Below are 25073 nucleotides of genomic sequence, written 5' to 3' on the forward strand. Positions count from 1 at the left end.
GGTAAATGGCGTTTCTGTGCACTTCGGTGTCCATCACAGTGTCCCGTTGCCCAGAAGTGGTTTAGTCATGCTGGCCACATGACCCAGAAAGCTGTCTGTGGACAAACGCCAGCTCCCTCGGCCTGAAAACGAGATGAACGCCGCAACCCCATAGTTGCCTTTGACTGGATTTTTTTTTTTACCCAGCTGCCCCTCGCCCTACATGTGCCTGGGAGACCCCCGTTCCCCTCACAGAGCTACAAATCCCAGAGTTCCCTGGGAAGAGGAATTGTTTGTTAATCCACTCTGGGAATTGTAGCTCTGTGAGGGGAACAGGGGGTCTCCTAAATACGGTTCCATCCTCAGCAACTTGCCTGGGCTACCTGCCAACTGCCTTACGGCTGCTTTCTGTCACCACACTGCAGTTGGCATGGCTGTTTACTGGCGGCCATGTGAACTTCAGTGTGACCACAATTTTTCTCACGGAAATGTAGTGTACGTGAGCACACTTCTTTTGTTATTATTATTCTCTTCCTCCACAGATCAGACTGAAGGCTCGTATTTGAGCATAGCTGTCCACATTCTCGACAAGTCTAACATGCACGCGACACATTTCTGGGGGCTGGCAGTACCAACATGGGAACTGCCCTCATGACTCACCAGACCCATGTACATTTCATTCAGATGTTACTGGAGCAGGATTGGGTGTGGAGCAGGATTGGATGAAACAGCAATATAGCCACATGAATTGGCCTTAAGTTTCTTTTATAGTTAAAGATGGAAAGACAGGATAGTAGTAACATGTCGGGCAATGGCAAACATGAGCATGCCAACTTGGTTATTTCATAATGTCATTTGCTGACCTGAGTAAACAGGGCAAGCCCGTGGACAAACAATAAATTAAATAAGGTTATCTATAATGGGCACCAGTGTACTCTCCAAAGTCCAACTTGTTGAATAGTGAGGTGTTCTATGGAAATGGTTATTACCACAAGACCAGGTGAAACAGTCTCCTCAGGTAGCAGAGTTTAAGCATTATTATAGCAGTGATGTGGAGACAGGTAAATTTGTCCCACAGTGCATAATCCACTGGGGATATCTTAAGCTGGGCTCCCAGAGGAGAATTATCCTGGTGGGTTACAACCTATTCTTCCTTTACACTAATTGAAATCTTCAGTTCCCCAAACACCACTAACTGTTTGTCTAAAATAGTATCACAGACAACAAGGAGCATATTCAAGGGAACCTCCAAAAATTGCAGAAGTACATAGAAACCCACACAATTCTGGAGAGGGGGGAGCAGGGGAATCAAAAGGAGCCAAATTACCCCTGAACAGCCCAATGAGGACTGATTGAATATGCTCAAGAGGGCACCGAATGTGGAAAGTGTCAGGAGTGGGGGAAATGGAAAACCCAAGAGAAATGGAACAGAGTTTCTAAGAAGACGACACAGCTGATTGCCACTGTTAAATGCTCTACACAGCAACATTATGATGCAGGCCCTATTTCCCCCCTCTATTTCCTGACTTCAGGGCCAATGTTTATTTAGCCAAAATGGCACCACCCATGCACTGTGGGGAGGCTTTCCTCCTCTAAGCAGCCTCCGCTCCAAAGAGGGGGGATTTTTGAAAGTGCAAATCAGCCCAGTTGATAGCTAAGCCATAATTTCAAAGGTCCCCCCTCTTCTCACACCCAATAAATGTTTTGTTACACTTGCAGACCTTCCTATGAAAGCTTATACCAAGAACAAACTTAGTTGGTTTCTAAGGTGCTACTGGACAATTTTATATATATATTTCGACTGCATCAGACCAACACGGCTACCTATCTGAATCTAGACCTTCCTTGTGTTAATTAGCAGAAAGGGAGCGTCTTTGGTGCACACCAGCTAAAATGCTGACTCAAGCCAGGGTAGCCAAGATGGAGCCTTCCAGGTGTTGTTGAACTACCAACTCCCATCATCCATGCTGGCTGGGGCACATGGGGGCTGGAGTCCAGCATCATCTATAGGCTACCAGGTTGACGCCTTCTGTCTTGGGCCAATCCAAAATAAAATATTCTCTCTGGTGCTTCAGGAGCAACCTGATCAGTTCCTGGCCAGTCACCAGAGAGGAGGAGCTCTCTCCCCAGACAGCTTTCCTGCTTTCCCAATTCCAGGAAAGCAGAAGCTCGAGTTCCCTGGCTGATCCTCATAGCAGCGGAAGAGCAGCAAGACATGACTGCTCCAGATAACAGAGAGAGAGGGCACACAGGGTGAAGGAAATTGGTGGGGATGCCAGCAGCCAAATATGCATGATTTGTTTTTGATGCTCCGCTTTCTTGCATCACAATCAAGCCATGCTGGTCTTGATGACACCAATATTTAAATACTTAAAAAGGGAGAGAGAGTGAGGGGTTTTGGAACACTCACAGATCTCAAGTTGCACAGCACAGATCCATGCAAAAACGTTGCTTTTACTTTTAAATGTGGTGGGGATGTTTCTTAAGCTAATGTTTATGGAAAGAGAATACGGGAAGCTCTGAAGATTTCCAGATCTCTGTGATCACTTTCCCCACAGCTCCAACAAAGGCAACATTCCAGATAAGGCAACTTCATTAATCTTTTCAGAAATCTGTTCCATCTGCAGGTTCCCTGGTGTCTGGTGGTAGGATTTGGAGTTATTTATAGCAGAAATCTGAATAAACTGAGCCTGGAGGCAATATGCTTAGGGGACATTCTGTTCCACAAATCTGGGGATGAAGGGAAGTCCCCCATCTCAATTTGATGTGGCTTCAAGTTGTAATGCTGCTCCTTTTCCCTGCACACCCTGGAAAAATCCCCTAATAAAAGTCACAGGCAGCTGTCGACAGAAGCAGCCCTATGAGGAAAACATCTCCTCACATAGCCCCGCAGTGTGGCAGACCTTGGGTATCATCAAGGGCAGCAGAACAGCAGATGAACTGATTTGACCCACAGAGGACAACTCAGGGGACGTTCTCCTCCACAAGCTCTGCTGAAATTAACCCAGGATGTGATAAGAGTGCAGTAGTCCTGTTGCACAATTCCATTTCATTACAGTAGGAGTTGTGCTACTGGATTGCATCTTCATGTAGATATGTGCGCAAGGGTAACGTGTGGAGGGGAAAACAGCACTGACGGCCTCTTCACATCTTTAGAACTCCTGCTTCCTCACCCTAAGGGAGGAGTAGACAATGTAGTGCCCTCTAGTTGTCGAATTCCAACTCCCATCAGCCCCAGCCAGCATGGCCAATGGCCAAGGATAATGGGAATTGTATTCCAATGTCTGGAAGGCACCATGTTGGCTACCTTTCCCTGAAGAAAAACTGCCTCCATGAGCAGCTCTTAAGTCAAGGCAAGGCTGTAAGCCATGGGTAGGCAAACTAAGGCCTGGGGGCTGAATCTGGCCCAATCGCCTTCTAAATCCGGCCCACAGATGGTCCGGGAATCAGTGTGCTTTGTGGTACCTCAGGTTACAGTCACTTCAGGTTAGACTCCGCTAACCCAGAAATAGTACCTTGGGTTAAGAACTTTACCTCAGGATGAGGACAGAAATCGCGTGCCGATGGCGGAAGTGGGAGGCCCCATTGGCTAAAGTGGTACCTCAGGTTAAGAAGGGTTTCAGGTTAAGAACGGACCTTCAGAACGAATTAAGTTCGTAACTGGAGGTACCACTGTATTTAAAATGCATCTCTGGGTTATCTTTGGAGCCTGCCTGGTGTTTTTACATGAGTAGAATGTGTGCTTTTATTTAAAATGCATCTCTGGGTTATTTGTGGGGCATAGGAATTTGTTCATTTCCCTTCAAAATATAGCCCGGCCCCCCATAAGGTCTGACGGACAGTGGATAGGCCCCCTGCTGAAAAAGGTTGCTGACCCCAGCTAAGCCCTCCAGACATTGTTGGACTTCAGTCCCTATCAGCCTGAGCCACCACGGCCAATGGCTAGGGATGATGGGAGTTGTGGACCAACGGTATCAAGAGGGCTACAGGTTTCCCACCGTTGCCTTAGGTAATGGAAGGAATGAAGGAAGGGAACAAAGAAGAAACCCCTGAGTTCTGGAAGACATGGTTTGCCAAAGAAGTCATTTCCTCAGCAAGGTTGTTGATGTTTCCTGTGCATTGCTCCTGTGCTCTAGTAAGCATTTGTTGGCTTAGCCAGGGGAGCCAGCATGGTCTAACAAGTATAGAGGGTCAGGCTAGGACCTGGGAGACACAGGTTCAAATCCTGATCAACTACAAAACTCGCTGGGTTGAGTTGCTGCTTCTCAGCCTTACTTACTTCACAGGGTTGTTGAGAGGATAAAAATGAGGAGGCGTGGCATATACACTACCCTGAGCTCCAGGTAAAGGTAAAGGTAAAGGGACCCCTGACCATTAGGTCCAGTCGTGACCGACTCTGGGGTTCCGGCGCTCATCTCACTTTATTGGCCGAGGGAGCCGGCGTACAAATTCCGTGTCATGTGGCCAGCATGACTAAGCTGCTTCTGGCAAACCAGAGCAGCGCACGGAAACGCCGTTTACCTTCCCTCCGGAGCGGTACCTATTTATCTACTTGACTTTGACGTGCTTTCGAAGTGCTATGTTGGCAGGAGCAGGGACCGAGCAACGGGAGCTCACCCCGTCGCGGGGATTCGAACCGCTGACCTTCTGATCGGCAAGTCCTAGGCTCTTTGGTTTAACCCACAGCGCCACCCGTGTCCCTAAGCTCCATGTAGTAAATAGATAATAAAAAGAGAAGCAGAACAAAATAGAAAAAGGAGACAAGATACAGCACCCATCCTGCCCACACCTGTCTCTTGCTGAACAGCCTCTAGATCTCTTCCTTCTACTATCCCAGGACTTGAGAGCTCCCTACAAGAGAGATTCAGATGCGTAACATTCTTCAGCACAAAGCAAAGCCAGTCCTTCTTTATGTGCTGCTCATTTTCATCCTCTTCTGAATAGGCAAACTTTGAGATAAACAGAGCCAGCAGCCAGCTCTGCCATTTCCTGGAATTGAGAAAGCATTTAACAGCATAACCTGCCTAGAGCAGAACCACAATAGCCTGCAGCTTTCACTTTCCATGTGTCACTGAGGAGCCGCACCCTATACGAGTTCCAGCAATTGTCTCTGCTGCAGGGTTTAGGAGACACACCTGCCACCTACCTGTGCCATAAGGCCATCAAATGCCGAGTCCAAGTCAAGTGGCAGAGCTTGGCAGAAGACAGCTGCGTACTTGTTTACTGCTCCAAGTGTGCCATAACAGCAGAATGGCGGGCGCAGAAATGAAGCCGGTGAAGCTTTCCCCATCCATGCCAGGAAAAGCTTCACTGGCCCCGTTTCTGAACAACTGCGCTTCAATATTTATAGAGCTATTGGGTGTTCAGTGAGGCAGAGAGATGCTGACTGACCGATCACTGAATGAGCTGCATGCCTGAGTGGGAATTTGAAACTGGGTCTCCCTGGTCCTAAACCAACACTTTACCTTCTAGCTCACACAAGCTATACTACTTGTTGGGGCTTCTCTTAAAGGCACAGGAGCAGATCCACTGAAATGCCTTAGCGATCTTACTGGAGAACAGGCATCGTCCCTAGCTAAGAGGATCAGTGGTCAGGGATGATGGGAATTGTAAATAATAATAATAATAATAATAATAATAATAATAATAATAATAATAATTTATTATTATTTATACCCAGCCACTCTGGGCAGCTTTCAACAAAACATTAAAATACAATAACCTATTAAACATTAAAAGCTTCCCTAAACAGGGCTGCCTTCAGATGTCTTCTAAAAGTCTGGTAGTTATTTTTCTCTTTGACATCTGGTGGGAGGGCGTTCCACAGGGCGGGTGCCACTACCGAGAAGGCCCTCTGCCTGGTTCCCTGTAACCTGGCGTCTCGCAGCGAGGGAACCACCAGAAGGCCCTCGGCGCTTGACCTCAGTGTTCAGGCAGAACGACTGAGGTGGAGACGCTCCTTCAGGTATACTGGACCGAGGCCATTTAGGGCTTTAAATGTCAGCACCAACACTTTGAATTGTGCTCAGAAACGTACTGGGAGCCAGTGTAGGTCTTTCAAGACCGGTGGTATATGGTCTTGGCGGCCGCTCCCAGTCACCAGTCTCACTGCTGCATTCTGGATTCATTGCAGTTTCCGGGTCACCTTCAAAGGTAGCCCCACGTAGAGCGCATTGCAGTAGTCCAAGCGAGAGATAACTAGAGCATGCACCACTCTGGCGAGACAGTCTGCAGGCAGGTAGGGTCTCAGCCTGCGTACCAGATGGAGGGCCAAGTTTGGGGGTGCCTGCTGTAGAACAAAGCATGGATTGTGAAGTAGCTTTCATATACCTAGACAGCTGGTGGGGGGGGGGGTCAATCCAGAACTAGTGTAGAGAAACCAAAGCATCACTTGCATATTGCTGTGCTGGCACATCAAAAGGCCACACAAGGAATTCCAATCAATCAACTGCTTTGCAAAATCAAAAATTCAGACATCTGAATAATCTGAGCCAGCAAGGGACATGCTTGTAGGACATACTGTTCCACCAATTTGGGATGCATGGAAAGTCCCCATCTCAATTCAACTTGGCCTCTAGTTGTCATGTTTCACATTTTCCTGCACAACCAGAAGAAAATCCCCTACTAACAGTCACAGGCAGCTGTGGGCACCATCAGCCCTATGAGGATGACTTTTCATGTAGCCCCATGGTGCAGCAGATTTTGGAGATCATCAGAGGCAGCAGAGTGGAAGACAGAGCAATCTGTCCCAGGGAGTACAATTCTGCAGAAGCCCTGCTAGAACCAGCAATTAGAGGACTCAGCCTTGTAAATATCCCCGCAAAAATTATTAGCCTACAAGGCTGTTTTTATTACTAGCCTTCTAGTAAACTGTATCTCCATGTTGGCTGCAGAGGAAGGAAAGCCACCTTCTTCCATGGCCAGCATGGAAACATAGGCTGTTGGATTCCATTTATGGCTAGCAGGTGAATTGCCAAATATAAGGTTGGCTCCACCTATATCTAAAGCAACCCTGACAAGCATTTAAGCTTTCTAAGTTCCTTCCTAAGTTTCCAACAGCTTCCCTTTCAGTAGCTGATTTCATTGCCCGAGCATTCTTAGAAATCTCATTTTGAATGGTGTTTGGGGATTTATTTGGATGTATGTCTATAGATGGGGAAACAGAAACAAGTTCTTAGGCCAGCCAGGAAACAGCCCAAATGCTCTCTTTTCCCAAGCTGCCAAGTGGGCTTCCCCACGCTTTGCCTGCGTGGCCTGCTGAAATAAAGCATGCTGATTGTTTTGGTCAACAGGATGTCACTGCAAACAAACACAGGCCAAGGATGGAGGAACATGAAAGGGGGAAGGTAAACAAAGAGGTCTAGAAAGGGAATAAAGGCTATGAGAGAGACCGTGGTTTCAGTCTAGAAAGAATCCAGAGGATGCAAGTAGTTGCGGGGTGGGGAGGAGAGGTCCACAACAGTGCAAGCTGAAAATATGTTTGCTAGTAGTGGTTAACAGCATCACTGCTAACTTGCAAGCATCTATAGTTGTCTTATTTAGCTACATTAGCATCAAGCCTTTATTATCATGCTCTATGGTATTCAAAAGTAATTCAAACAATCCCAGCCACCCTTACAAAAAAAGATAGTACTATCATATACATATTGCAGGTGTGCGGGGTACAATATAAGCTACGAGAGTGGCTTACCTAATACCTCATGGAATAGCGAACTCATGGAAGAGGTTAGATTTTAACCAGTGAACTTAACCACTACATTATAGGAAGTAACTTATGCAGTATATGAATGATCTATGAAAGTGCCGTAGCTTCATAATTGCTGAAATTGTAGGTGGAAAGAATGCGGAGGGCAGGGACTTGCTTTGCTAAATATGAAAAATGTTTTAGGTAATCACGAGTTACACATCCTACTATACTGGCCGTTGGTCCTGTGTGTTCTGTGCTGACCAACAAGGAATCTCTGAGATCTCAGGCAGAGATTTGATATGTGGGATTAAGCCCATGTCTTCACACACACGTACGTGCTGCTTCTGAATTCACAGCCCTCCTCATAATGCTTCATATATATTCTTGCAGTAAAACAACAGTACTGCGAGACAGGCAAGACTGAGGGTCGATGCTGACACATGGCAGCTTGCAACGTTTACAACGGAAAAGATATTTGACCCTGGACTTTCCAACTCATATGCTTATTCACTACGCCACACTGCGTCTTATACATTCTTGTTTCTGTTTCTTTTCAAGTTGCTTCCAGATTACCAGCTCCAGCACAACCAATGTACTACTGCAGTAACACACCATCCCAATGCTTCTGTTGGGGGACATTACATATTTCCTGTGCTAGATGCCTAATTTTTTTTATAAGTGGGGGGATGAATGCTTCCCCAGAAAGCATTTCCTTATAACTTTGCAACTTGAGGCTCAGCATGCAAGTTACACAAAGGCAAAGTTACACAAAGTTACACACTGTTTAAACATGTCACAAGCTGTTCTGTAACGCGACAGAACCAACACAAATATTCCATTCCAAACGCCTAAACCATGTTGTGACTGTAATAATGTATTTAATGCCTTACAGCAGGGATAGGCAGTGTGGTGCCTTTCAGATGTCAGGAAACACCACGGGCCTCCAGCCAATGGCCAGAAATGATGGGAGTTATAGGGTACCACATTGCTACCCCTACTTTGGAGGCTGGATACCACTCATTGACAATTTAGATGTGGGGTCCAAGTGCATGCCCTTATTTCTTCTCACAGAACTGAACAGTGTGACATTCACTCTTATGGGGAAAAGAACGTCATGCTGGGCAGCCTGGGCCTCACGGAAAAAGGACTTCTAACACGGCTAAGATATTTACAAGCCCTTCTTCACCACCCATCATAATGATGGATATTTTGCAGGTAACTTTTTCCAACACTACCTTACTTTAATACAAACAAACAATCTTGTTACCCCAACCCACAACTTATTTTATCCTAAATAATTAGAATGGGAAGTAGAGGTAGAACACATGCTTGTACAGTGTGGATCTGTTCAGTGTCACTCAGAATAGTGACATGTTGTTGTAGGCTGAAGCTCCCATCAGCCACTGTCAGGGCTGGTGAGGGTTGCAGTCCACAACATCTAGAACAGAGCTTTCCAAACTGTGTGTCGCGACACGTTAGTGTGTTGGCTGCAGTGTGTAGGTGTGTTGCGCAAACCCTCCTCACGCTTCTCCCAGGACTGGAAAGGGCTTAGTTTAACCTCTGGCTTGCTAGTAAAACCGAATTAGTGCATCGCGAAATGATGCATGTCTAAAAAGCATGTCACCGACATGAAAAATTTGGAAAGCTCCAATCTAGAAGTAGCCTGATCAAGTGAAAGATTGCTTCCTCTGTGTACTGGCAAAGCAAAACACAAGGCAAGCGCATGACTTAAGATTGCAACCGGTTGCCATCACCGCCTGACCTCCTTCCTGCACTTAGCACCCCCAGTGCGCAGCTAGCTCTCTTCCTCACTTTATAAAATAAATCAAACTACCCCCTTCCCAGTCACAGTCGGAAAAGGGTGTCGCTCAGGAAAGAGATGACTTGTTGCTAAGAGTCGGGGTAACTCTTAACTGCCTACTCACCCTTCCAAGTGGAGAAGAAGCCAAACAGCCCCCTTCCTAGCGATGCGAGAATCTACAGGACAGATCAGTTGCTACTTCCTACTAAAACAGAGAAGCTGACGCCGATTAGCAAAGGGGAGAAACTTGATACTCTCAGTCATCGGACAGCCCCTAGCCTGGAAACTTACAGCTGAAGGCACCACCCTTTGCAGGGAATGCTGGGAAGTGTAGTTCTGTGAAGCAGTGGCAAGAGAGAGCTCTTCAACGCCTGAAGCCCTTTGCGAGCCAAGCTGCTTTCCAAGGCTTATCCACACTTCCTCTTGCCTTGTTGCATTCCTCCAGGGAAAACCGTGCTTTAGTATTCAATTGGAGCAAAAGGCAGTTCAGCTCATAACTGAGAGTGTCACTGGTGAATATCGGTAGTCAGTGTGGGGCAGAAAGGAGAAGGAACCAGTTTAAAACCAGGTGCCCACCTTCACAAATGTAATGTGCTTCTCAAATGACATTGAGTGAGTGGCATTTGCTGGTTGTGCGTCTAAAGAGAATGAGGAACTTCCACTGAACAGTTGTGGGAAACTGCCTTACACCCAGTGCTTTATCTGGTTCAGTATTGTCGACTTTGGCTGGCAGCAGCTCTCCAAGGTTTCAGAAAAGGAGCCTCTCCTTGTCTTACCCAGAGATGCCGGATACTCTACCAACGAACTATGACTAAGCCTGCAACTAGATAGCACATTTATCTGGAACGCAGTGCGATTTACGGTACTTCTGAATAAATGTGCACAGGATTACTCTCCTTAGGACATTTATGAAGTCGAATAGACATTTAATTAAAAATAAATCTAATTTAATTAAGTGGGATTTCCTTCCCAAGTACATATGAACAGGTTCTGGTGAAAATGCCCAAAGGCATACAGCTTTTCATTGGCTTTATAAATGTGAAGAATTCTAATGAGGTTTTTATAGGCCAGTCTTAATTACATTTACTCAAAAGTAAGTCCCACTGAGTTTAATACACAGATTAAAAAACATAAATGGAAAGAGGCATTAACTTATTGTCTCTATAGTCAATTAATGGGGTTCCATTGGCAAATGCATTTTTACATCCTCTCCCCTCACCCTGGTGAAAGTGAGGGCAGCCCATAGAAATCAATGCAGAAACATAAGCTTTTAATATAGCTGTGATTATATAGCAGTGTGATCTTCCATGAAAAGAAAGGTCCATGAAAGACAGGAGCTGCTGCTTTTCCTCACTCGGGAATGGTTTGGCGTGAAATATGAACAGCAAAATCCTATGAATACCTACTGAGATGTAAATGCAACTGAATTCAGAAGTAAATGAAAGTGGAACTTATTCCCAGGTAAATGTGTACAGGTTTACAACCTACATTATTTTTTAAAATCCTAAGTTTTAGATAATAGCCACGCCTGTGCAAATTTCACGGCCAATTCAGTCCATTTCCCACCATATAGCAGGTTGTGGGAATAGAGGCTGTTAACACAGTGGCAATGTAAAGCTATGTTAATAACACAGGTTGGTACTGAAGCTAAGTGATTTACAACAACCCGGCGGCACTGTCAGCCTTGTTATATCCTTATTGCAGGTTGGGGGTGGGGTGTCAGGCTGAGGCAGAATACAGTGGTAGCTTGGTTTACAACCATAATCCGCTCCGGAGGTCTGTTTGTAAACCAAAACAGGTTTTAACCCAAGGCGCGCTTTTGCCAATGGGGCCTCCCCAAAAAATTGTTCATAATCCAAAAAAAAGGGGGGGGGTGTAATCCAAAAAAAGGTTGCAAACCAGGACACACACTTCTGGGTTTGACATGTTTGTAATCCAAAACGTATGCAAACCAAGACGTATGCAAACCAAGGTACCACTGTACAACAACTCTGCAAAACAGTCCAGCTTTAACACTACAGATTGAAGTACTTCGAGTCAAAAATCACCCATACAGAATGCCAGTCAAGCTGTAGCAAAGGTCAGTCTCCTTAAATTGCGCACCCAGACTTGCACCCTGCCAAAATTCAGCATTCAGTTGCACAAAGAAACCTTGTGTTTCATGACCTTGTGTGCAGTCATATTACAGCTTTAAATGTCCAACACACAAAACCCACATTTTCTGTATTTATTCCTAAGGGCAGTTCTTATTTCTATCCTGGAGAAGAAAAAAGAAATGTTCCAGAGCTGGCCCACCCATGAGGCGTACCGAGGCAGGCGCCTCAGGTGGGGACAGCTGGGAAGAGTGGCAAAGGCCTGCCCTGAGGAGCTTGCCACCTCCTGCATTTGTTGCCTGCCTTCTCCACGCTGGCCTCCTTTTTCTCCCCCACCTGTCTTCAGCACACTGGGGCTTTCATGAGCCACCAGTTGCCTCAGACGACTGCAGTGGAGAGCGAAGGTGGCAGGGGTATCATGCTCTGTTTTGTCTCAGGTGGCAAAACATTCTGAGCCAGCCCTGAAACATTCTATTGGAAGTGGAAACCAGACCTGTGTCTCAGTCTAGTAATTACAAGCCTGTGGTTAAATGAGACTTACTTTCTCACAATTATGCTTATGGTTACAGCCGAGTCTTACAGACGTCCACTTTAAAGACATGCAGAACTCAGAATTGCAGCCCCAGTGTCACCTGTGGAAACAACTTCTAAACTATGTATCTACCTTGGGCAGCCATTCTCAAGAAAGGAGTTAACATTAGCTGTTTCCAAAGAAGATAGGTTAATGTCTCCTCCTGCTGGTAGGTGAGTGGACTGACATATCTATCAATAAGATAACTATGGGCATTTAAATCTATGCCAAATAAAGTAGGAATGAGGAATTGGGCTTGACAAGGGTCTCAATTTGGCCTGAGAAGGCATTCCTAGGAAACCATGCCCACCTGCCCTACACCTGATGTCATAGGTGAGGTATGGGGCAGGTACCCAAGTAGCTACAAAGGAATTAGAGGCTTAAAGAGAGTTCCTGATTGCTCTTTTGCTGGAGCAAGGTATATCAACTGATGGGGTAAGTGGAGAGTTCAGCTTGCTCTAGGTTTGTACTGTACAGCAACCGCTCCTGAAACAAAACTTTTAAAACTATGTACAAGGAGATGACGGATCTTTCTTCTGGAGATAGTATCGGTTTGACCGCTCTTTAAAGTAACATGGCAAATCTAGTTGCCAGCCAGGGTAATATGGAGTAAGTTGGGTGTCTCCATGATAGGGATGGAAGTGCAGGGACAAGAGGAGAGTCAGCTTAAACAGAAAACAGTATTTTCAAATGAATTTACATTTTCAAAACTAGTTCACATGCTGAGCTCAGGTAGACTGAAGGGAAACAATAGGCTTAATTACATTCCTCCAATGTGAGGGGAGAGGAACTACCTAATCAAGCCTGGCAGGGCAGCGTACTCTATGGTGCTAACCCCTTCATGCCTTAATTACCTAAGTACAGTACTTTTCTTCTAGAAAAAAAGGTGCTGATACTCACCATGAAGTTGTTATAGTTAAGTGCCACCCTTTTAACTAGTGCTTTTCTTCTAGAAAATAAGGTGCCGGTACTGTGTGACCTTGAGGAGCCTCCCCCCCCCCCCCGCAAGCACTGCTTACATTGTTTAGGCTCCAATCCTAGCCATGGCTACTCGGAATACCTCCCATTGAATTCAATGGGGCTTATTCAAAAACAAATGGGGTTGCAGTCGAAGACTGCGATCCTATCTGGGAAGCAAATCCCTCTGGAGACTATGGGGTTTATTAGACAGCCTGGCTCGGGCATATATCAAGCATCCCTTTGAGAACTGAAGAAGTGATCCTCGTGTGAATGGGCCGCCGAGGCTGCAACACCACCGATAAAACGTCCGTTTCGACTCACACACAATTCTCTTGTGGAGAAACAGCGCTCCACATTCACCAGAGCATAAGTTAGAAAGAACTAAAGCAGGCATAGGCAAACTCGGCCCTCCAGATGTTTTGGGACTACAACTCCCACCATCCCTAGCTAACAGGACCAGTGGTCAGGGATGATGGGAATTGTAGTCCCAAAACATCTGGCGGGCCGAGTTTGCCTATGCCTGAACTAGAGAAAACAAAACAAATTCCTTCCAGTAGCACCTTAAAGACCAACTAAGTCAGTTCTTGGTATGAGCTTTCGTGTGCATGCACACTTCTTCAGATACACTGTGTGCATGCACACGAAAGCTCATACCAAGAACTGACTTAGTTGGTCTTTAAGGTGCTACTGGAAGGAATTTGTTTTGTTTTGACTATGGCAGACCAACATGGCTACCTATCTGTAACCTGAACTAGAGAGATCAAGCCGCGTCCACGTTGGAGGGTATCATCCCTAAGTGTGCACTCATTAGGAGCTCACAACCAATTCCCAGCAACGGAACACCGAGCAAGGCAGACACAGGACGTGCCTGAATCTCTACACACGACACGGGCACGCGCAGTTTCTTCCACGTCACGAGCTGAGGCGCGCCGCTCTCCGCCCCCCCCCCGACATCACGTGACTCCTCGAGCGCTGCTTCGCCGCCGCGCAGTCACCTCCAGCCTGTCAAGAAAGAACAAGAGCACGTGACTCATCCCTCTCGGGTCTCCTTCCTCTGACGCGCTCGGTGGAACGCTCCCGGGAGCAGTGGGGAGGAGAAGGGGAGGGTTTTGCGGCCGGCCAATGGGGGACCCGCGACCCTTCGGAGTTGCCCAATCCGCACGCAGAGGGGCGCGAGCGCGAGGGTCCGGGAGCCAATAGCGGGCGGCGGCGAGGCTCCGTCTCCCGTGAGCCACCGGGGCCCCGCCGGGCAGCGTTCCTTGCGTCGCGGCGGCCAATAGGAGCGGAGGACGCTGTGGTACATTGGCAAGGTGAGCGAGGGCGGGAGGGGCTTGGCTGGGTCCAGTCAGGAGAGCCGCGACTTTGAGGTTGGGTGCAGCCCTTCTTCGTCCCCGAAGGTGAGTCTGTGCAGGGGAAGCGGGGAGGGCGCCCGCCTGGTCCCGGGGCCTCCCGTGAGGGTGAGGCGGCTGCACGGGGAGGCCCCGGTGCTCGGGTCTGCTCCCACGAGCACGCCCTTCGCGGCTGCCTTCATCCCGAAGGCCCGTTTGAATTGGGAACAGCAGTTAAAAGGCGTCCCGTCGGGATCCTTTGTCGCGAGTGAATCACTCGCGGCTTCTTAGGGGCGCCTTTTGACGGCTGACCGACGTAGGTTGCTGCAGTCGCGGAATCGTAGAATTGGAAAAGGGACCGCGAGGGCATCTAGTCCGGCCCCTTGCAATAATGCAGGGATCGTTCGCGCAGCGTGGGGCTCGAAGCCACGACCCCGAGGATGGAAGAGTCTCGCTTGCCCCCTCAGCTCATTGGCCTGCTTGCTAACGGACATGCGAGACTAGATGGTGGACCAAGTCCTCCTTGTGGGCTAGAAACTCCAGGGCGAGGTGGCTTCTAGGGCAACCGGCCTGTTAGTTACCGGTTTTGTCTGCCTGTGAATGTTTCTCTGCAAGGGCAGGGCGAAGGCATAGAGGAAAGACTAGGGGAATCCTGTGGAGCTAAACGGGGTGTGTTTGCAGACGGCAGGTGTTCAAAGGGCAACTAACATGAAGAGAACCGGCCAATGGCTTCTTCAGTGCTGGATGTTAACGAAGGTGTAGATGGTGGAGGCGGTCATTGGGATGCCACCTACAAAATGGGAAAGGATTTGGGAAGCTGGTAGATTCGGGATGGGGCAAAAGGCTTTGTAGCCCACAACGATCCGTTTCCAGATGGGGTTGTTTTCAGGGGGACAGCTGCAGCTTTGAAATATTGGCTAACTTTCTGCAAGTCCTGTTACCTAATTGTGCTTTTTTGTGGCTCCTAGCTAACAGGGGTAGGCACAGTTTCTCTTAAACACCCTTCTTTCAATCAATTACAAAGTCAAATGCCATTTTTGAGTGCCTAATTGCTGTAAGAAGCAATGTTGTATTGGACAAACATAGCTTAGATTGTCATCTGTCTTTCCCCTGACAAGTTTCATGTCTGTCACCTTATCTGTGGTGTCTGTCCATAGTTGGAGGTCACTGATGCACAGTTGCAAGCTATCTGGTTCTTCCTTGCTCTTTGTGAATAACTGGACTCTCCATTAATAGTGTTCCTTCAAGGCCATTCTGCCCTCCTTCTTTAATTCTGGACTTAGTTTGCAAAATCTTAATAAAAAGCTATACCTGAAACAGATAAGGAAATGTACTCCATTTTGTCCACACACTGGGCTTTCCCTCTTAGTTGTGAGAGAATTCAGTGGGTGTTTGTGTAAAATGTGACTTTCCCCCTTTATTCAGGATCATCAGAATGCAGACTCCAGTAGCTCTCCTGGCTTCGCCAGCTCTGGTAAGGAATTTTTGGCTTGCAATTGCCTTAGTGTATCTTGGATTACTTTAGTATGTTACACTCCTTATATTATTCATTGTTACAATGAGTAAAATCTCTAATATTTCTCTTTAAAGAGGAAAAACTAAGAGTGAGCTGTTTGATATGTCATTTGAACTCAGTCAACAATAGTTTCTGAAGGGTATGTTAAACCAGACTTACAAATAGGTTAATAAAAGTTACAAGCCAATAAATCCTTAGTCTTCCTGCCCATGCATTCCTATAATAGTCCTCGGTGAGTGACCAACTCTGTTCCACTTTAGAAAACAAAACAAAACATCTCTATTTTGGAAATAATTCAGACTCTGTAAGGGGAAGCAGCAAATGGTTTTTTACCTATGAGAATGAATTTATGGTAGGTATGGAGGAACTTGTGACCCTCCAGATATTTTTGGACAACAGCTCCCATCATCCCTGACCATTGGCCATGCTGGCTAGGGCTGATGTGAGTTGATCAGAAAGACCTGTTCAGTTCATTGATATCAATTCATGTGGACCCCCAAAGCAGCTAATGATTGTTTTTTTAAAATGGACAAAAATATTTGAGTGCACAAGTCCTGATACAAATAGTATTAGGAAGACTACTGCCCATGTCTAGAGTCTCTAGCTAGGTTTAATAGGCAGCAATGAATACTTTCCCTCTTGCACATATATGTCCTTTCCAGTATGAGAGAAGCTGTGTATTCAAGCAAGATCTAGAATCTCCTGCCACAGAGAATTTACATTACATGATGAATAGGCATACCTGTCTTGAAAGAGAACTGCCTTCTGATCAGCACAAAATTGCCTCATCACCAGTTGGGGGGAAGGCCTTAGCTCACTGATGTAGGATAAATCTTGCAAGTATCTAATATCAAGTTAAATCCTTAAAATCTACCATTTGAAGGATCAAGTGGGATAGCTAGGAAATATATTTGGTTATGATGCTGAAGAGCCACTGTCAGTCAGAACAGATTGCATTGGTCTCTGAATAGAGCAGTTCTTTATATCCTGATATGAATTTAATGTTTTTCTTTCCAGTTCCGCTGCTGTTCTCGAGCTCTAACCAGGCCAGCTTCCCTGTCTATATTGAGCAGGCCAGAGACTCAGACTCTGCAGGTAGGAATAAACAGCATGACTCCTCATTGCTATCTTCAGGTTTTGTTTGCACCTTGATTTTCTTTACAAAAAGGAGCAAAAAAATGGTTAACAGCATCATGCAGTGATACCAAACTACAGCCAAACAATAAAACTCTATGCTAAATAGAAACTGTTTTCTATTAATTATAACTCTATACATTATTTTCTCATGATGTGGGAACAATATTAACTTCTTTGCTTTCAAACTCAAAGGTTAGCACTAGCTGCCTCTTACATTACACTGACAGCTTAGCTTCCATCAGAGTATCTAGAAGAGGAAGCAATGCTGCCATGCGTAATTAAACCAATTTCACCCCTCTGAAAAAGTGTAGTAGTGCTGGTGTAAGACGTCTCTTTCCTTGTGACCTAGAAAAGGTGTGGGGAAACTGTGGCTCTCCAAAAGTTGCTAAACTTCAACTCCCATCATCTTTTGCCATTGGCCTTGATGCAAGTTGGAGTTCAGCAACAACTGGAGCATCTAAGGTTCCCTGCACTTGGCCTAGTGTGAGCAATACTGGAATAAATCCTGCAGAAGCTCTGCAGGATAATATAATATAAGAAGGGACATTTTTTTTCTGGCAGAAGCTACTGTCTTGTTGATTCTTTTAGAGTCCGTTAATATTTTAAAAATTCAAAAGCAAGCAGTACTTCAAAACCATTATGTCCTTCATTAAAAAAAAAAAAGCATGCTGTTACACAGGGTTGAAAAACTTAACTTATGTTTCAACTGGTCACCCTCCTTGCTCATTTTAAAACACCTTTTGGATAGGAAATGGCATAAATTTAACCCTTCATGAACCTTTTGTTGCAATTCTAATGTTTACATTGAGTAGTTTCCCCCAGAATTCCCTTTTACTCCTGCTGGATTGGGGAATATTAAGAATTGGTATTCTTTGTGTGCGTGATAAGCATATCTCTGTTTGTACATCAAACAGATTTTCAGAATCTGCATAGTTGTGGTTCAGTGGTTGCTACAAGGGAGGTCATTTCAAACACACCCTTAAGGTTTCAATAGGGTGACTGAACAAGTTATGTCTGTTAGAGACCTGCATTTCTGTTCCAGCCCATGACCTGGCAGAGACACCTGTGGCATTATTTGCTGTTCTCTCTCCCCACTCCCCCACTGCCAATGCTTAGAAAACTAGTAGTCTGGGTCCAAGGCCACTGCCTCTTCCCTTCTTTCTTCTCTACCCCGTCTTGGGTATGTCCTTCCCCTGCCCTGGAGGTGGGCAGAAGGCAGCCTGGGATCTGTTTGGCAAGGATTCCGGACTCTCTAAACAATATCAGCAACTGTAAAAAGCCCCACCCACATTAGCTTACTGGGAAAAGATTTATTTTCTGAAAGAAATTGCAAGCTTGATTCTCTTGCGGATCACAAATCCATAGGTTGAGCCAGCCCTGTTCTTCATTCTTAGTGATCCATCCAGCTGAGCTGCTATTTTCCACCTGCCCCCAGTGGAGGCCCTGGTTGGCTTCAAGGTTCTAATAAAGAAACAAAGTAGGTCCTGCCAGCCTGATGTCTACCCACCCATTGTTTGGGAACATCTGGATTAAACGCTGTTAGGAAGAGAAAATGATTTGGAGGCTTCAAGTGACTGATATAAATCATGCTAATTACTTGCTTCCTCCACAGCCTTTTGGAGTTTTGAATCGTCAGCTAGCTCATCGGGAATTCCAAACCAGTGCTGTCTCCCGTGATATTGATACTGCTGCTAAATTCATCGGTGCTGGTGCTGCTACTGTGGGAGTAGCTGGTTCAGGAGCTGGGATTGGGACAGTGTTTGGCAGTTTAATCATTGGTTATGCCAGGTAAGTTAGCTGGGGAAAGCATTTCTGCTTTGTTTTAGCAGGCAGTTTAGATATTTTTGTGAAGGCTTTTACCACAAATTCATTCCTCTTGGGAGAAGCAGTTTTTTAAAGCAGCTGACAGTAATTGGAAACTCCAGCTAGGAAAAGCTGCAATAGAAGAGAATTGGTGGAATCTGCATGGAATTTTCTTGTCAAGTGTCTTGATGAGAAAAATACCTTTTTCAAACTAATAGTGTCAAAGGTGTCACTGTTAAAAAGATCATAACCAAAGTTACCTTCAATGTATGAATCAGCTTGTATTGTACACACAGTGCTCATACCAGCTGGGTTATTGTCTTTCCATTCTCAATGTAATATTTTTTGTGTTAAAGAAGCAATTATTGTCTATGTATGGATTAGGGCGCGGGTGGCCTGTGGGTTAAACCATAGAGCCTAGGACTTGCTGATCAGAAGGTCGGCGGTTCGAATCCCCACGACAGGGTGAGCTCCCGTTGCTCGGTCCCTGCTCCTGCCCACCTAGCAGTTTGAAAGCACGTCACAGTGCAAGTAGATAAATAGGTACCACTCCGGCAGGAAGATAAACGGCGTTTCCGTGCACTGCTCTGGTTCGCCAGAAGCGGTTTAGTCATGCTGGCCACATGACTGGAAGCTGTATGCCGGCTCCCTCGGCCAGTAAAGCGAGATGAGCGCCTCAACCCCAGAGTCGGTCACGACTGGACCAAATTGTCAGGGGTTTTACCTTTTTATGGATTGAAGAATATTTTCTCTCAATGTTCCTGCTTGGTAAAGTGTGTCCATGGTTCGAAAGTATGTGAGCACATAAATGTCTGTATTCAGACAAAGTATCTTCACAGATTTTGGAACATAGTATGATTTATTAGAATGTACCCATGTATTTCAAAATTTAAATTAAGGGATGCTTCCCCCCAGTCTTCTGTCTTGCCTCTCCTTCAACTCTCTAAGAACTACAAATTACTAATTACAAGGCTTGAAATATATGGTTCTTTGTAAAGCAGATTTCCATGGTTGTATACCTTTAATCCGAGAACAATCAAAACACCTTTTAAGTGAGATGTGGATATATCTGTGACTGATAGTTAACACAGCTTTCTCCGTGTTCACTCTGAGGTTCTACAAATACATTTTCAAGTGTGGGCTTGGGAAGCCTATTGCAGCTTTTTATTTTGGAAAAGCCAATGGGATTTTACCTTACAGATTTCTTCTGGTCTACCTACAGGAACCCATCCCTCAAGCAGCAGCTGTTTTCTTACGCTATCCTGGGTTTTGCCCTCTCAGAGGCCATGGGGCTCTTCTGTTTGATGGTGGCATTCCTCATTTTGTTTGCCATGTGAAAGCCTTGGAGCTACGCTGCAGCTGCTGTCTGTCTGTGTCCTCTCCAGTTTGAGCCTGCCTCCCTTGCCAGGGTGTTAACAGATTTAAACAAACTTTCTCTAAATAAATAAGATTCAAGTTTTTTGTTTTGTGCTTTTCATCCTAAAAGCTTGCTCGTAATTCTTAAATATACACATATTGAGAAGGGGAAGGAAAAATTATAATGTGCCAAATCAATTTGGCACAGAGTCCTTTTGTAATATACAATAAAATATAGTTGGCTAAAAAGTCAGTGCCACAATTAGCCCCCAGACACTAAGAAATATTGTAGGAAGAGAACAGTTCTACAGCCTGCTTGAAGGATACAACTGGAATGCCATCAGGTCCACATTTCATGAAGTGTTTGCCTAAGGAACAGGAAAGATGATCTATACTGAAATTGCATGCAGGGGAGAGGCATACCTTATTTTCAAATAATCTGTCTCTATACTACTGAAGCAAGTTTACTGCCCTCAGCAACTGGAAAGGGTATGAAAGCCCAGGACCTTTATACTCTGGTTTCACCTAAGATCGTATAAATCTTTCGCCTTTTTTGAAAGCCCAGGACCTTTAAATACATGGTTACAAAAATTAAACAAGCTTATCTGCACCCTGAGAGTAGTAAGTTCCAATCTCTCAAAGTTGGCATGCCAATGAGAATCTCATATTTGAAGACTTTTTAGATCTACAGTCGTACCTTGGTTTTTGAACAGTTTAGTTCTTGAATGTTTTGGCTGGCTCCTGAACGCCGCAAACCTGGAAGTGAGTATTCCAGTTTGCTAACATTCTTTTGGAACCCGAATGTCCAACACAGATTCCACACATTCCAATTGGCTGCAGGAGCTTCCTGCAGCCAATCAAAAGCCGCACTTTGGTTTCCAAATGTTTTGGAAGTTGAATGGACTTCCGGAACGCATTCTGTTCGACTTCTGAGGTACGACTATTTCTAGTCAGGACAATAATTCACTTTAACAAACTAGGCATATTTAAAAACCATGCAGCAGTGGGGATCTGCAGCAGAATGTGCTGCATATCCAGCTCCCAATATCAATGTTGTTAACACTGTCATTTTGAAATACTGTTTGAGGCTTCTCGGGAAGATTCAGAAGAGACTGGGGTGGGGGGTGGGAACCATCTTTCAGAAATGTTAATCTATGCTGCCGTATAGTGTTAAAGGACTCATTTCAGTCTCGTTTTGAGCCCCCAAATTCTGTGTTTTATGACAAAACCTGGAGGGTTACAGAAAACCCTTGTTCAAAACCTCCCCGTATTAAGGCAGTGAGGGCAGTCTGAACCTTAGGACATATAACCCCGTATTTCCATTCGAGGAGTCCTGGCAAGTACCAAATGTGCAGGTTATATCTCCTATGGCCTGATTTTGTATAAGCCCATTTCCTGTTCCTCCTTCAGTCTGTTTGAAATTAATTTTTAAAGTGATTCTCAAGGCCATTGGTTGGAGCCCTTACCTTCGGCAAAAAAAGCTCCTGCACTGCAGGGGGTTGGACTAGATTACCCTCGTGGTCCCTTCCAACTCTACAACTCTATAATTTCTTAAAGCTACAACGAACATACTTTATTTAGTGCGAGGGGTTCCGTTTGAACTTTGCTAACCCTTAAAGGGCAGAACTTCGGTGACCTTCAGAGCTTTCCTGGACTTACTTGGTAAGAGTTCCCATAAATAGTGCAGAGATTTAACTCGCAACAACAGAACGTCACCCTAAAAAGGGGTCCTTTTTCCTTCAGGGGTTTTTAAACCCAGGCACCCCGCCACTAAACACACCCCCAGCCACACCCGGTGCTTCCCCAAGTGCCTGACTACATGGGCGCCGCTGCTGCTTTTGATACCGACGTTTCCGGGAACGCTCTAGGGCGCTCTATGGTGGAGCAAGGATACGCTCTAAGGAATGGAGGACGTGCAGTCTCTATGGTGAATGGCGGTTGAGAGAGAGAGAGCTCTACGTAAGAGGGACGTGAAGAGGTTGTGGGAGGTGCTGGTGTGGAAACTCGAGAGGGAAAAGGGCAGGGAGCGAGGGGCGGGGCTGTACCTCGTTCACGGGGAATTTCCCCGGAGGGCCTAGTTGGTTGCTGCTGCGCATGCGCGAGTCTGAGCTTAGATCCTTTAACTCTCGCGAGGAAAAAAAGTCGCGTGGAAACTCGGCTTTCGAGTACAAATGCGTATAAGGCTGAAAGAGCGGCGCGTTTGAGGCGCAGTGAAATAACGTTTATCAATCCAAACGAGGCGCTCTGTCCCTGAAAGGAAACACTCTTCGGCCACTTCCGGTGTGACGTGATGGAGTGACGTCAGGAAAAGGCGCTTCTGTGGGCAGAGCTTAGAGCTTTGTTGTGCCCCACCCCTCGAAAGCAGATTTCCAATGTTGCTCCTAGATCCAAGAATTTGGGAGGCCCACATGAATTATTACAAAATGGCCGATAAAGTGGGCGGCGTTGAGCCTTTGCCTCCCGCTTTTGCCACAGTACTTTGGGTTAGCCATGCCCAGTCCATCCAAAGTCTCTGCAAAATAAGCTATGCTACAAGGATGGGACCTTAGAGACCAACTAAGTTTGTTATTTGGGGACGCGGGTGGCGTTAAACCACAGATCCTAGGACTTGGTATCAGCAGGTTGGCGGTTCGAATCCCCGCGACGGGGTGAGCTCCTGTTGCTCGGTCCCTGCTCCTGCCAACCTAGCAGTTCAAAAGCACGTCAAAAGTGCAAGTAGATAAATAGGTACTGCTCCGGCGGGAAGGTAAAAGGCGTTTCCGTGCGCTGCTCTGGTTCGCCAGAAGTGGCTTAGTCATGCTGGCCACATGACCCAGAAGCTGTATGCCGGCTCCCTCGGCCAAGAAAGCGAGATGAGCGCCGCAACCCCAGAGTGAGTGACGACTGGACCTAATGGTCAGGGGTCCCTTTACCTTTAAGTTTGTTATTGTATTGGTATGAGCTTTTGTGTGCATCCACACAAAAGCTCATACTAATAACAAACTTAGTTGGTCTCTAAGGTGCTAATGGAAGGAATTTTTTTTATTTTGTTTCAACTACGGCAGACCAATCTTACCTGTTGCAAGGATGGGATTTATTCCCCTGGAAAGGACTTTGCGCTTTTGACAGCGTAATCTTATGCTCTCGTTTTATTGGCCGAGCGACCCGGCGAACAGCTATTTATCTACTTGCACTTTGACGTGCTTTCGAACTGCTAGGTTGGCAGGAGCAGGGACCGAGCAACGGGAGCTCACCCCGTCATGGGGATTCGAACCGCCGGCCTTCTGATCGGCAAGTCCTAGTCTCTGTGGTTTAACCCACAGCGCCACTCGCGTCCCACAAGTAAATGTACGTAGAACTGCAGCCTAAAAGCCTGGTGCCTGGCTGAAAATGAACAGATAGCAATTCAGTGATGAAAAGATTTGCCTGCTGAATTTCTGCCCAGTACCCCAGTCGTAAAGGATTGTATAACATACGAGCTAAGATCCCTTGTGTTGCAATTCTCTATTTATCGCAATTTCCAGCTCCCCTCCTCCAATTAAAGACTGACGGTTGTCAGCGATAAGACAATTTCTGCTTACAATCTAAAAGGCACAAAGTGAAAAGACTGATGGGGGAAAGCAAAGTTGAGCACTATCTCTTAGTTACTTTGTGAGAGAGCAGCTGTAATGGAAAGATTTCAAGTGGGGGGGAGTATGGTCTGTCAGCAATACAGATGGGGCATTTCTCACCCTCTCCTGCAGCCTCATGGAATGGCTGCTGCAGTAATCAACAGCCAAGAGAGGAGCTTGATGGAGATTTGAAAACACCCCACCCTTTTAACACCATCACCCCCGCCGGAGTAGAAAGCAAGCAGCGCGTGTTGGACAAGAGCAGGGCTCCGGTGTGTCTGAAAAGCTGTGCGACTGACAGAAATCCAGCGACAACAGCCCCCACCATGGAGGCCCATGAGGCTGTACCTGTTGAATTGCTGCCTGCTGTGCAGCTCTTTTGAAGCCCTGGAGATTTCTGAAATCTGTAACCACCCTGAGATCTGTGGGTATAGGGGTGACATACAAATTTTAATAGTACTAATCAAATCAAATCAATCTTTATTACGGTCCAGAGACCCAACAAATCATTACAAAGCAATACACAATTCATACAGCCTGTTGTTGTTTAGTCGTTTAGTCGTGTCCGACTCTTCGTGACCCCATGGACCAGAGCACGCCAGGCACTCCTGTCTTCCACTGCCTCCCGCAGTTTGGTCAAACTCATGCTGGTAGCTTCGAGAACACTGTCCAACCATCTCATCCTCTGTCGTCCCCTTCTCCCTGTGCCCTCAATCTTTCCCAACATCAGGGTCTTTTCCAGGGAGTCTTCTCTTCTCATGAGGTGGCCAAAGTATTGGAGCCTCAGCTTCATGATCTGTCCTTCCAGTGAGCACTCAGGGCTGATTTCCTTAAGAATGGATGCGTTTGATCTTCTTGCAGTCCATGGGACTCTCAAGAGTCTCCTCCAGCACCATAATTCAAAAGCATCAATTCTTCAGCGATCAGCCTTCTTTATGGTCCAGCTCTCACTTCCATACATCACTACTGGGAAAACCATGGCTTTAACTATACGGACCTTTGTTGACAAGGTGATGTCTCTGCTTTTTAAGATGCTGCCTACCTCCAGGTTAAACAAGCAATTTGTTCAAAAGATAGGGATCATTGGTTCTTGCAACCACCGATAAAAACTTTGCCACTGCTAATGTTCTAGTGTTTGTCCAGTCTTCTAATAGGAACCTGACATAGTGAGGCTCTGATTTTCCCAGGAAAGTTACTAGCAAGGGTAATATCAGTTCAGCCCTGGCTTGCTCATATTTTGCACAGTGCAACA

General features: G+C 46.0%; 2 protein-coding genes across 6 annotated transcripts in view; one reads left to right on the forward strand and one right to left on the reverse strand.

Moving 5' to 3' along the window:
• CALCOCO2 (calcium binding and coiled-coil domain 2) overlaps positions 1-14082 on the reverse strand; it is a 33326-nt gene extending 19244 nt beyond the window's left edge. The window contains exon 1 of one of the 4 annotated variants that reach the window (XM_081837984.1): positions 13960-14082. The gene's annotated coding sequence lies outside the window, so the exon portion shown is untranslated. Of the gene's footprint in view, positions 1-4768; positions 4793-5125; positions 5265-9591; positions 9748-13959 lie in introns of those variants that run through there. The other 3 variants (XM_081837983.1, XM_081837986.1, XM_081837985.1) reach the window with 3 other exon arrangements.
• A 217-nt stretch (positions 14083-14299) lies between these two features.
• ATP5MC1 (ATP synthase membrane subunit c locus 1) lies at positions 14300-20334 on the forward strand. Of its 2 annotated transcripts, none has more exons than XM_081838319.1 (5): positions 14300-14401; positions 15845-15893; positions 16953-17030; positions 18685-18860; positions 20098-20334. In XM_081838319.1, exons 2-5 carry the CDS (start codon positions 15855-15857, stop codon positions 20210-20212), a joined length of 408 nt encoding a protein of 135 aa, XP_081694445.1. In that variant the 5' UTR covers positions 14300-14401; positions 15845-15854; the 3' UTR covers positions 20213-20334. The 2 variants fall into 2 exon arrangements, with proteins under 2 accessions (XP_081694445.1, XP_081694444.1); XM_081838318.1 differs by having other exon boundaries at positions 14350-14488.
• The last annotated feature ends 4739 nt before the right edge of the window (positions 20335-25073 follow it).

The sequence above is a fragment of the Podarcis erhardii genome, assembly GCF_964252035.2.
Source record: "Podarcis erhardii genome assembly, chromosome: 13".
NCBI lineage: Eukaryota > Metazoa > Chordata > Lepidosauria > Squamata > Lacertidae > Podarcis > Podarcis erhardii.

Coding starts and splice junctions, on each gene's coding strand:
- ATP5MC1 (XM_081838319.1), top strand. CDS start 15,855: ATGCAGACTCCAGTAGCTCTCCTGGCTTCGCCAGCTCTG. Junction 17,031..18,684: donor CAGAGACTCAGACTCTGCAG/GTAGGAATAAAC, acceptor CTTCCTCCACAG/CCTTTTGGAGTTTTGAATCG. Junction 18,861..20,097: donor TTAATCATTGGTTATGCCAG/GTAAGTTAGCTG, acceptor GTCTACCTACAG/GAACCCATCCCTCAAGCAGC.